At 35.3% G+C, this 12,782-nt stretch overlaps 1 protein-coding gene across 1 annotated transcript; it reads right to left on the bottom strand.

The window, feature by feature from the left end:
• Nucleotides 1-468: 468 nt before the first annotated feature.
• LOC118855028 (olfactory receptor 5D18-like) lies at nt 469-1,425 on the bottom strand. The gene has a single exon (XM_036765162.1). It carries the CDS (start codon nt 1,423-1,425, stop codon nt 469-471), a length of 957 nt encoding a protein of 318 aa, XP_036621057.1.
• Nucleotides 1,426-12,782: the final 11,357 nt, after the last annotated feature.

Genomic DNA, 12,782 nt, shown 5'->3' with positions numbered 1-12,782 from the left:
GAAATATTTCTTTTCTACATATATAGGAGATAACCTGGGTTTATTCTCTTGAAAACTGTCTGTTCATGTTATTTTTAATTTATCAATACAGGAACTGTTCTTATTTTTATAAATTTGAATCACTTCTACATCTATATCTACACACACATGTATACACACATACACAAACATATACATAAAGAAACATACTTATATATACATATTATAAGAAATGAAATCATAATCAGCAAAAAATGTTGAAATATTTCCTCAATTATTTCCCTTTCTAATCAAGATTATCATTTATCTTCCTTAATCCTTTTAAAGTAGCATTGGTCATGAACTTTACTTCTGTATTAATCTGATAAACCACTTTTTTATGTTTCTCTAATTTGACTGTTTTGTGACCTTTTCACCTAGGTCATTTATCCAAGTAGAGATTATCAGTTAAGAGGTGTTTTCTATAGCTTTCTCATTAGAAATTTCTAATTAATGGGGAATGTTGTCATGAACAAAAAATTTAATGCCCATTAACTTGATTGTTTCTTTTACATCTTTGTTCCTCAAGCTATAGATTAGAGGATTGAGCATGGGGATTACCACTGTATAAAACACTGAGGCCACTTTGAATGTAAGCTGAGTGTTTTTGAAGTTGGGAACACAATAGAGGAAGATGATGGTCCCATGAAAGATGGTAATAGCCATGAGGTGAGAGGCACATGTGGAGAATGCTTTACGTCGTCCACTGGATGAATTCATCTTCAGAACAGTTACAAAAATGAATGCATAAGAGGCCAGGATAATCAAAAGTGTGCTCACTCCATTAAAAGTGGAAGAGATGAAAAGCAGCAGCTGGTTGAAATGAGTATCAGAAGAGGAGAGGTTAAGCAGCAATGAGAATTCACAGAAAAAGTGATTAATTGTGTTAGATCCATAAAATGATAACTGGACGGCCGAACATGTGAGTAGGAGGGAACAGACTGTACCCCATGTATAGGATCCAGCTACCAATAGGGCACAAAGCTTCTGCGACATGGTAACTGTATATAGCAAAGGATTGCAAATAGCCACAAAGCGATCATAGGCCATTACTGCCAGCAGGAAAGCCTCAGTCACCACAAATGTACAAAAGAAACAAAATTGTGCTAAACACCCAGAGAAGGAGATGCTTTGGTCCTCTATGAGTAAATCCACCAACATCTTGGGAGCAATGATGGAAGAATAACAAAAATCTACAAAGGACAAGCGGCTGAGGAAAAAGTACATGGGGGTGTGAAGTTTGGGGTTAATTTGGATGATGCCAATCATTCCTAGATTTCCCACCAAAGTTATAGAATACATGGTCAGGAACACCAGGAAGAGGGGCAATTGAAGGTCTGGGTAATCTGAGAAACCCAAGAGGACAAATGTTGCAACAGAACTCTGATTTCCCTCACTGGTCACCATGATTCCTGCTGGGGAAAAGAATCAGAAGGTAAGTCCTCAAAAAAAAAAAATCAACAAACAAGAATTAAATACCTATTCTTTGCATAGTACTAGGGTACTCATAGAGGGTGTAAAGTGAAAACTGAACCAAAGTAAACAAAAAACATATGATATGCTTTCTTGCAGCTGGGAGTCATGACAATTTACCTAGGTTGTAGGTATCAGTAATGATTATTGAAGTTGACTGTGGTCTCTATTCTACTACTAAACTGGAGAATCCTCATGCAAGATTCAGAGAATTTAATTGGTAAATCCAATCAAAGGTTATTTCATCTAATGTAAGCCTAATAAAGACTATCCTCTTTGACCTATCTGACAAATGGTCAGCCAGCTTTTGCTTGATAATGTCCAGTGAGGGAGAAGCTACTTCCTCCCAAGACAGCCCATTCCCCTTTTTGGGTAGCTCTAAATGACAACACACCACCCTGTCCCTCACCACTCTTCAGTTTCTAACCATTCTTTCCTGTTTTTTCCTGCATTGCCATATAGAAAAACATCAGTGATGACAAAAGTAACCAGAACTTTTTATTGGATATAGTTTGAGTAAACTTCAAAGGAAAAAAAAAATAGAGTGATGGAAGGTCAAGGGAAACATACGAGATAAAATTAGATTGTTACCTATGAAGAAGACATTTCAAAGAGCACTGTGGGGAAAAAATGGATTTCGTTAAGATTGAATGCTAGGACAGCTGGGAGGAGGGGAAAGGAGATAAGGAAGCCACTAGTGAGGGATGGAGAAACACTGTGATGGGAAATAAATGACCAAGAGGGAGTCTGTTAATCCCTTAAAAGTGAATTCAGGTGGGTTACCAACAGGCCTAGAGGACTGGTTTCAGGGTGATGTCTTTCCAGAATAATAGATAGCTCATGCATGAGGATGGCATTTTTCACTTTTCCCCAAAGTAGGTGAATGGTATAAAGTTGAATGATATTTATCCAATTAACCTGAAGGAATTTCTCCCCTTCTTGTGAAATTAGGAAACTGGTGAGAGATGGTATGGCACCTTTACTAAAATTTTCTCCTACCTCATTTAAGGTTAAAGACTTTAAATGTAATATTGTACATTACTACAACATACATTATTTTCACCTCTGCCTTTTAGAATTGTTTTCTTCAAAACAAAGATACAAGAACATCTCCTATGTGAGGTCTTTTCTAAATATTCAAATGCTCATTTTTTGCCTAAATTAGCTTGAATTTAAAAATATGCACATTTTCCCTTCCCTAACAAAATGTAAAGTCCGTTAGGTGATGAATGTTTTTTTCTCTGTTGTTGCACAAGAGTCATTGTGTCCCTCTACTCTTGCTTAGCACAATATTGTTTATCTAGTAAGGAATTGATAAATGCATGTTGATTTATTGTTTTATTAGATTCAAGCCAGTACTCTGACACATCAAAAACTTTTTGAATCTTTACTCTCATTGAGTGGAATGTGGACACAAGCCTCCAAACTTTCTGTCATGCAGGGTTATGCATGTGTTTTTATATGCAGACCACTTATATATTTTCTCCCAAATTAATTATAGAAGTGCCGAATTAAATGGGGTTAGGCATAGATTCCTAAGGTACTACACTGGATAATTTTTCCCAAGTTGACATAGAACCATTATTCTTTGGGTCTTTCCATTCAAACATTTATAAAATAAATAATGAGAATGATTAGTAGTAGTTATAATAATAACATTACTAATAAGTAACGTTTTTTCTAACACTTGGAATTTTGGTAAACACATCGTCAATATCTCATTTTATCATCACTACTAAACTGGGAGATAAGGATCATTATTATACCTAATTTATAGATGAAGAAAGTGATAGATAAAAGTCAAGTTACTTGTCTAGGGTCAAATAAGTAGTAACTACAAGAACCTGAATTTGAACTCATTTCTTCCTGACTTCAGATCAAGCACATTATCTACTGTGACAACCTTAATGAGCATACAATTGTATTATACTTTTGTCCATATGGCCCCATCTTTTCCATGAAAATGAAAATCTCCCCTCCATCCCAAGTTATTTTATTATATATTATCATCAACCTTACCAAGATTTTCAAATATACCATTTCACCTTTATTATTATTATTTAGTCATTATTAAATGTTACTCTTTTACTTTTAAATTTTATTAAGATTCATATTTCATGTGCGGATTATAATAAGAATGTTAAAAAAATTTGTTTTCTCTTCATTTTCTTACTACTTATATCTGTGATTAACACAAAGTAGACACTTAGCAAATGATGGTTATGTATTAAATGCATGAATCAATGAAAAAAAATGAATGACTTTTCTTCTTTATAGACACAGGGAAGTACGGAGATGCAGGATGGAGAACATGCTATTTCCTGAACTCTCATTGACATCCTTAATGAAATGGTATCATCTCTAGCCAGGCATCCTGAGTGAAATAAAATTTATTTACAATGCAGAATCATAGATCTTAAGATATAAAGGACCACAGATGGCATCTATTTGAACCATCGCATTTTACCTATGAGAATAGTGAGACCCTAGGATGTTAGAAGACTTGCTCATTGTCACACAGGTAGTGTTGGATGTTGTGCTTCAACCAAAGTTCTCTGACTCAAGAGTCAGTGTTTTTTCTCCTGTGTATCTGGAAGAATATTATCAAGATGGTATCATCATGATTCTATACTGGAAGTACATTCCAGACACAAAGAGGGGGATAGAGCCCAGTTTTGGAGAAAATTCCTACTTAGAAAAGCTTTAATTTTGGATACCTTTTTCACACACTAGATTGCAATGTATTTCCACTCCAATTCCTTCTTTCATTGGCAGAATCTCTGCTCAATCAATTTTTAGCTGTGTGGCCTAGTCAAGAGCACTAAGTGGATTTGGGTTGGGATGGTCAAGGTTCAAATCCTGAATCTTCTATTTAATTTCAATTTAACCAGGGACCATCATTTAAATAGAAACAAGTACTATAATTAGAGCTAAATGGTGTAAGTCCCTGCCTGTCACTTGCTAACTTTGTAACTGTATGTTTCAACAATCCAGCTAACAGCTTCTGTTCCACAGCCAGCACCAACAGCACAGGTTCTTTTGATCTGCTTAACTAAGGAAAGCAAGGTGAAGGGGTTGACAAGTTTACTTTAATCCAGCATACAGACAGCATTCACTTAGTTCAGGGGAAAAAGCCAGCACCATGAACTTCAGAACAAAATACAAACAAATTACAAACATCAACAGACAGACCCAACACAGATTTATAGTTAACACCATCTAGTTTCATCCCAGGAGCTCAGAACAAGGGCTGGCCCAGAGTGCGCCACCACTGCTGCGGGAATGAGCTTCAAAGAACAAACAGCCAACCCCTGGTTTTTATATTTTTTTCAGTGTCAGGGTGAGTCACACATGCGACTCACCCAAGTGACCTAGAATCGTCACAGAGAGGCGGACTTAAACCCACGTGGTCTAAAAGCATCTGCTCTCCCAGACATATAAACTAGGCCCTCCCAGGAGTTAGCCCCACCTTGGGCCCCACCTTAGTTGCCAATCCACACCCACTAAGGTTTTACACCTAATAGGGGTTTGGGCCTGGGGCTTAGCACCTAGTAAGGCTCAATGAATTAGTCAAAAGGAACAAAAGCCAAACTCTTCAAGGGCACTTGTTGAACTAACTGCTAAGGAGCCCATTTTGCTTACCAACACACTGTATAAATGGATAAGTCATTAACTTATTTAAGGCTAAGTTTTCTCAAATATAAAATGAGGTTGTTGGACAAGAAAATTTCTAATTTTTTTGCTTTAAAAAAAATCTATATGATCTTAAACATTAAACACGTACTATGATCCAGAAACAATGATGGGCTGTTTAATCAGAGGCAAATGCTTCCTCCTCTCTGGGCTTCAACTTACTTACCAGTGAAATGAGGAGAGACAAGTTGTTCTCTGTGATCCACTGTAGTGATCAAGTCTAGGAGTTCTATCACTTGTCCTTTTTGAAGTACTGTTTGAGGTCAACCAGAGTTGCAGACTTCTACTCTTCTTAAGTGTTCAGCTAGGGCCCCAGCAAATCTAATGATAGAAATATTAGTAAGGAGCAAACTATTAACACAAAACATCTCTGATTTGACAAGATCACATTCCACTAAAGAGAAGCTTAAATTCTTAAATTCAGCTAAGTTTTATTAACTTATACTATGTGTTTGGCATTAGACTTGGCACTGGAGACACAAAGACTAAACCCAAAATGTCACAATATTCAATAACTTGACATTTAGCTCAGAAAGTGAGACATACTCTGCGAATTGAAATGAGTTCCATGACTCACCTATTCACCATTTCATGTTTTGGAGGATGAAATTATGACACAGCTGAAAGGAAAGGACTCTCCAAGAAGAGGCTACTTGCCAGAAACAAGGTCTTCTGAAACCCAGGCAAGTCTTCCCTTTATTCCATGTTGTTGCTTACTGTCACATAGATGTTTCTAGTTCTTGCTTCCAGTGGAAGTTAGCTCCAGATAGAGGGTACTGTCAATGGAAAGACACCCAAAGTCTCCTTCTGCTCTATCATACCGTTCTACCTAGCACATCACCACCTACCTATACATCAGCCTTCCATTTTATTTGAAACTATGGACTTTAATAAGATGCCTTTCAGTCAATGGATTGTCTCCAGATGTCCTGTCATGAAAATAAGTCTGCTTTATTTGGGAGGGGCAGCAAAATCAAACAAATTCAACAAGCAATTTATGTAGCTTTCCTACTGACCAGTCTACTCTACCCAAAACTCTAATTGTCTCATCCCTCCATCCAAATGCTAATTAGGAACGGATATATTTCTTTTGTCATTCTGAGATGCTTCATATAGTCATATTTTTCATTTATGCCTTCTGTTGTCCTAGAAATGTACAGAGAATGGTGAGATTTAGAAGAAGAAAATCTAATGGTCATATAGTTCTATTTACAGATGATGAAATTAAGTTACCAAAAAGATAAGCAGACTTACCCAAGGGCATAAAGCTAGCAGCTTTGTCCATTAAATATTGTTTCTGTTGATCCTGCCCTACACAAGCCTTGCTGGGGCAGGGATATGTTGAGAATATTTTACTGCCTTTGTGTAAACAGGTGTGTACTACAGAGTATCTAGACTTTTTAAGTAAGATGCTGAAAGAATTTTCAGGAGGAAAGAGGGAGACATTTCTCCTTTTCATTTCATTTTTCCTTAAAAAAAATGTAGAGCATTTTGCATGAAGACTCAAACAACCCCATCATAAGTAAATCTACCTTCTAAAGGGAGATGAGCCTTTGTCCTGCCTCCAAAAGCTGCATGTGTGCATGATACTAGGGATCTTATATCTGCGGTGTCCTCTGTGAACAAGGCCCTAGAGAATTCACTCGCTAATTCATTATTCTCCATGGACCATAGATAAGCAGTTAAAACAAGTGAACTGTCTCTGATGTCATCTTGATAGAGAGAAGTCAAGAGGCACACCAAAGTAGAAAGAGGAAGAGAAGGGTTTATTTTCTACCTGCTTACTTTACATTTTAATAGTAATAATCCATCACTGTTTAAAATTATGGTGCCTAAAGTTCAAGCACATCCATTATCTCATTTGATTTTTTCAATGGCCTCATTAGGAAGATTGGTCAGGAACTATTATTCTACGTTGTCTAGATAAGGAAACTGACCCTTGTGATTTATATAACTTGCCTAAGGTCACAGAGCTAATAAGTATTCACGCCAGAATCCAAACCCAAGTCTCATGGTTCCTAGATGAGTGCTCTTTTTTCTCTAAGTCCTGACTTCCAGGGTCATCAGATAATTAGAGCAAATATTTAAAGCTAGAATGGCCTTTGGAACTAATCTATAAGAGTGGTCTCTAATTCTTTTTTATCAAAAACTCCACAACCAATATCATCATCACCATCACCATCACCATCACCATCACCATCACCATCATCACCCTGACATGGAATGCCAACATATCTCAATTTATTTGTTTGTTTGTTTATCAATACATTACATATCCTACTTTACCAAAAAAGGCAGCTGCATAATGGATAGAACACTGCCTTCAGAGCTTATCAAACTGGTGTCCAAATCCAACTTTTGGACAAAGTTGTTTGTGTGATTGTGGGTCAGTCACTTAACCCCTTAATTTTCTAGGCATCTCTCTAAGACATTAAATTGCAGACAGAATAGTCACCTGCTGTGGGAGAGGGAACTTCTTATCTGGTAGTCTCCTATGCCAACAAAATCTCAGATCAGGTCACTTTCCTTATTTTTCCCTCACTCTTCCTCCTATAGTACTAATAATTATTCTTTTATATAAACACCAAAAAAAGTGAAAAAAAAAAGATGAAGCAAAGATGAAATAATATGTGACCCTAGATTGAATGAGGGATAGTGGGATTGATTGGATAGGTGAGTGACATAGACAGACTTGCACCTTAGCAAACTCAATCCCTACTTTCTTCATACTGAATTTCTCCATTATTTTAAAACAAAACAAACAACAAAACACCTACTATTGCTTTATCTCTCATCTGTATTCAGCATTTCCACTGCTTCTGCTTTCACTCTTTTCTCAACCCTGTGAAGGCCAGGTATAGACCTCTTCGTTCAATTTTAATTTGTCTCCAAAGTTACCATCAATTTTCTTGTTTTCTTTTTTGCTTTCTATTCCTTTCCATGCTTTCTGTCGTACTCAAAATTTTGGATGACTCTTTTCTCCTGCATTCTGTCTGCCTGTCCCTGTCTGTTTTTGTCTATCTGTGTGTGTCTTTTTCTGTCTCTGTTTCTGATTCTCCTTAACCTCTCATATCACAAGCTACCTTGTGTTTAAAAAAATTAAATATATTTCTATTTATTAATTTTATATTTATATGTATGTTTATGCATTTTTTTCTTCCTGAATAAAATGTAAGCTCTTTATGAACAGGAATAATTTCATTCTTTTTGTATCTTACTTTCAAACTTAGGGCTCAGCACAAAATATGTTATTATAAATATTTGTAAGATGATGATGATGATGATGATGATGATGATGATGATGACATATGAGTGTCCCTAAGTTCAAATGATTCCTATGATTAGAAAATGAAGTCTGTTTACAATCAGCTTACTTATGATGGCTTTATTAAAAGATTCATAGATATGTTATATTATGTGTGTGTCAAAATGTTTCTAAGCAGGAGGAGTTGCTTTTTCTAAACTCATTTCCTTCTGTGCACGTCAAATCCTTAGCACGTGACAATGGGTATCAGGAATTTGCTTTTCACCAGCCAAAATTTGTTAACATTAGGGAATCTCCTACTTAAAGTTCATTGATTGCAGATTGAAAAAGGTCTTTAAAGCAATGACCGTAAGTGAAGAGTATTTGGTTCAAGGACAGGTACTCTGAGAGTTGTTTATATCATAAAATCTTTCCCTACCATGAGTTAGGCAATGGATATATTTCCAGGCTAGAGTTTTATGTGTGGACATGAAGGAACCATTATGGCACCAAGCCTATACATATTTCATAAATGATACCAAATATACATGTATACACATGTGTGTGCATATATGTGTATACATGTATATGCATGTATGTGCATACTCAAAAGTGTGTGTATATATATTTAAGGTTTACAACTTTTGTTTTCGGTAATGAGAAAGCACTTTCAATGACTCTAGATTCTTGAAGTTGGCAGAGGTCATATTGCAGTTGTATAAATCTGGAACAGCTTGTTTTCACATGTCTTAGCTAAAGTCTTAAATAATTCATAATTTCTTTTAAAATTGTATTATTTATTTTTTAAATTATTTAGTTTTTTTTTTTAAAAATTGAGTTTTGAATTCTCTTCTTCCCACTGGTCCCTACTTTACCCATTGAGAATGTAAGCTATATTTTATCAAGTAACCACATGAAAACATGCAGAAAACATTTCTATATTAACTATGTAAAAACCAAATTAAGAAAAAATAGGAAATATATATTGAATTCATATACATGAATGTATATGTGTCTATATACACACACATGCACATATACATTTAAATGCACACATACACACTACATACATATATGTACATACCTATACATATATAGATATACACACAGACATATGTGTACTTCATTATGCATGAGCTCAACAATTTGCTCTTTTGATGTAGAATATAATATAATATTTTTCATCATGTGTCCATCAGAATTGCCTTTGATCATTTCATTGAACAGAGTTCAATTGAACAGAGTGACTGTGGGATGCTGAAAAGGCCAAAATTGATCAGTTCTATGAAGACCTACAACATCTAGAAATAACACTAAAAAAAGATATCACATTCATCATAGGGGGTATGCTAAAGTAGGAAATCAAAGGATAATTACTCTTACAGGCATGTTTGTCCATGGAACATGAAATGAAGCAGGACTGACATTAATAGAATTTTGTCAAGAAAGATAACTCTCTGGTCATAGCAAATTCTATTTTCCAACAACGAAAACAAGTGACTCTACACATGGACATTACCAAATGGTCAAAAATGAAATACTATTGATTACATACTTTGCTCCCAAAGTTTCCAAAGTATTTTATTAGTTAAAACAAGATCAGCTCAGATCATGTACTTATTTTTGGAAAAATTCAGACTGAAATTGTAGAAATTAGAGACCACATAGGTACGATCTTAATAGCATCCCTTATGAATATGACATGGAAATGAAGAATAGATTTAAGGGATTGAATCTGGTAGCTAGAGTATCTGAAGAACTGTGGACAAAGATTCACAATATTATACAAGAAGCAACAATAAAAAGCATTCAAAAGAAAAAAAATAAGTAAAATGACTGTCAGGTGAGGCTGTACAAATAGTTGAAGAAAGAGGGAAAGGAAAATACATACCCAAATGAATGCAGAATTTAAGAGAAGAGCAAGGAGAAGAAAAAAGGTTTTCTTAAATGAGTAAGGCAAAATAATAGAAGAAAGTATTAGAATGAGGAAGACAAGAAGTCTCTTCAAGAAAATTAGAGATACCAAGGGAATGTTTCATGAAAAAATAGGCATGATAAAAGACAAAAAATGGTAAACACTTCATAGAAGTAGAAGAAATTTAAAAGAGGTATGAAGAATATAGGGAACTATACAAGAAAGATCTCAACATCACCAATACACACAGGGGTGAGGTTACTGATCTAGAGCCAAAAATCCTGGAGAATGAAATTAAGTGGGCCTTAGAAAACATTGCCGACAATAAAGCTAGTGGAAGTCAAGGAATTTCAGCTGAAATATTTAAAATCATTGAAGATGATGTTGTTAAAGTACTGCAATCAGTATGCCAGAAAATTTGGAAAACTTACCAGTATCCAATGGATTAGAAAAAAAAAATAGTTCACATTCTAATCCTAAATAGGGACAATACCAAAGAATGTTAAAATTACTGGACAGCTGTGATCATTTCAAATGCCAGCATGGTTATATTTTAGATTCTTTTAGCTGGGATTCAACAATATGTAAACCAAGAATTACGAGAAAAGCTGTCTGGTTTTAAAGAAGACAAAGGAATTAGAAACCAAATTGCCAACATTGGCTGGATTATATGAAACAGCATCTACTTCTGCTTCATTGACTACACTAAAGCCTTGTGTGGATCACAACAAAATGTGGCAAGTTCTCAAAGAGATAAGAGTACCAGATAATCTTACTTTTCTCCCAAGAAACCTGTATGAAGGCCAAGAAGCAACAGTTAGAATCGAACATGGAACAACTGATTATAACGACAGAGTATAACAAGACTGCATATTGTTACCTTATTGATTTAACTTATATCCACAGTGGAACATGTGAAGTACCAGGTTGGATTATTCAAAACCTGGGAGAAAAATCATAAGTCTCAGATATGAAAATGATACAACTCTGATGGCATAAAGTGAAGACAACTTCAGAATCCTCTTCATAAGGTTGAAAGAGGAGAACGTAAAACCTGGCTCGAAGCTTAACATCAAAAAGACTAATATCATAGCAACTGTTCCCATCACATCCTGGAAAATAGAAGGGGAAGAAATGGAAGCACTATCAGATTTTAAATTCTTCGGCTCAAAAATCACTGCAGATTATGATTTCTGCCATAAATATCACCATGCTGACAAAGGTTCATATAGTCAAATCTATGATTTTTTGATTACCAATGTATGACTGTGTGGGTTGGACTATAGGGAAAGCTGAGTACCAAAGATAGATGCTTTAAAATTGTGGTGCTGGGGAAGAGTTTTGAGAGTCCCTCGGATAGCAAGGGGATTAAATCAGTCAATACCTAAAGCAATTAATTCAGACCATTTGCTTACATATTTTAGCTGCATAATGAAAAGTCAGAAGTCATTGGAAAAGCACCTGATGTTGTGAAAGATTGAAAGAAAAAAGGAAAAGGGAACCATAGAGGATGAGATGGATAGATAGTATCATGGAAATAACAAGCATGGATGTGGACAGATAAGGGCCTAGCATGCTAAAGTCTAAGGGTTCACAAAGTCTCCAGAAAGACTAAATGAATGAGCAACAGAAATAAACAAAAAATATGGTGTAACATCAGCTTCTAGACTGGGTTATTTGTAATATTAATTTATTATTTTGCTGATGAACTTCATGCCAAGGACTTCAGATGAATCCAATCCCCTCATTAGATAGGTCTATGATTAATCATGACTAATTGCATTTTATCATAAGTAGGAATCCAGAAAGTTCCAGGATCAACGAGTAGGTGACTAATTGTGTTTTATTATAGGTAAGAAACCAGATTACAACATATAGATTTCTATTACTGTCAGTCCATCTCTTAGTCACTTGGGCTTGAAATCTAGAAGTATTTTTTTTAATTTTTTTCTTTCTTTCACCTCATATTAACCAAACACTTGATATATTATGTTGTTTGCACTTCTATAACGTCTTTCACATCTCCTCTCTACTCATCTCATTATCATCCTAGTTAGGAAAATCATTAATACTCACATCAAATATTGAAAAATCTTCCAAAGTCATCTCACTCCATTCCCATACCCTTCCCATCCAATTTTTATGCAGCTTTCAAAATAACCTTAGTGGTTAACCTAACCTAAATGCACATTTCGTTGCCCTGATTAAAAACAAACAAACAAACAAAAAACTTCAGTGGCTCCCTATTCTATGTACAAAAAAAATGTAAATGTCTTAACCTGGCATTTGTAACAACAATGCTACTTGGCACTACTGTGGCTCTGTAAGGCCAGTAACACCAGCACACAGGGCTGCTAGCACAGATTCTTTTATCTGCTTTTCTAAGGAAAGCAACATTAAGGGGTTAACAATCTTATTTTAATTAAACATACATATATC

Source organism: Trichosurus vulpecula, chromosome 6, assembly GCF_011100635.1.
Source record: "Trichosurus vulpecula isolate mTriVul1 chromosome 6, mTriVul1.pri, whole genome shotgun sequence".
In the NCBI taxonomy this organism is placed as follows: Eukaryota; Metazoa; Chordata; class Mammalia; order Diprotodontia; family Phalangeridae; genus Trichosurus; species Trichosurus vulpecula.
This window is presented reverse-complemented; position numbering and strand designations above follow the sequence as displayed.

Bases quoted from the DNA above. Each gene is read 5' to 3' on its own strand.
- LOC118855028 (XM_036765162.1), bottom strand. From the start codon at position 1,425: ATGGTGACCAGTGAGGGAAATCAGAGTTCTGTTGCAACATTTGTCCTC.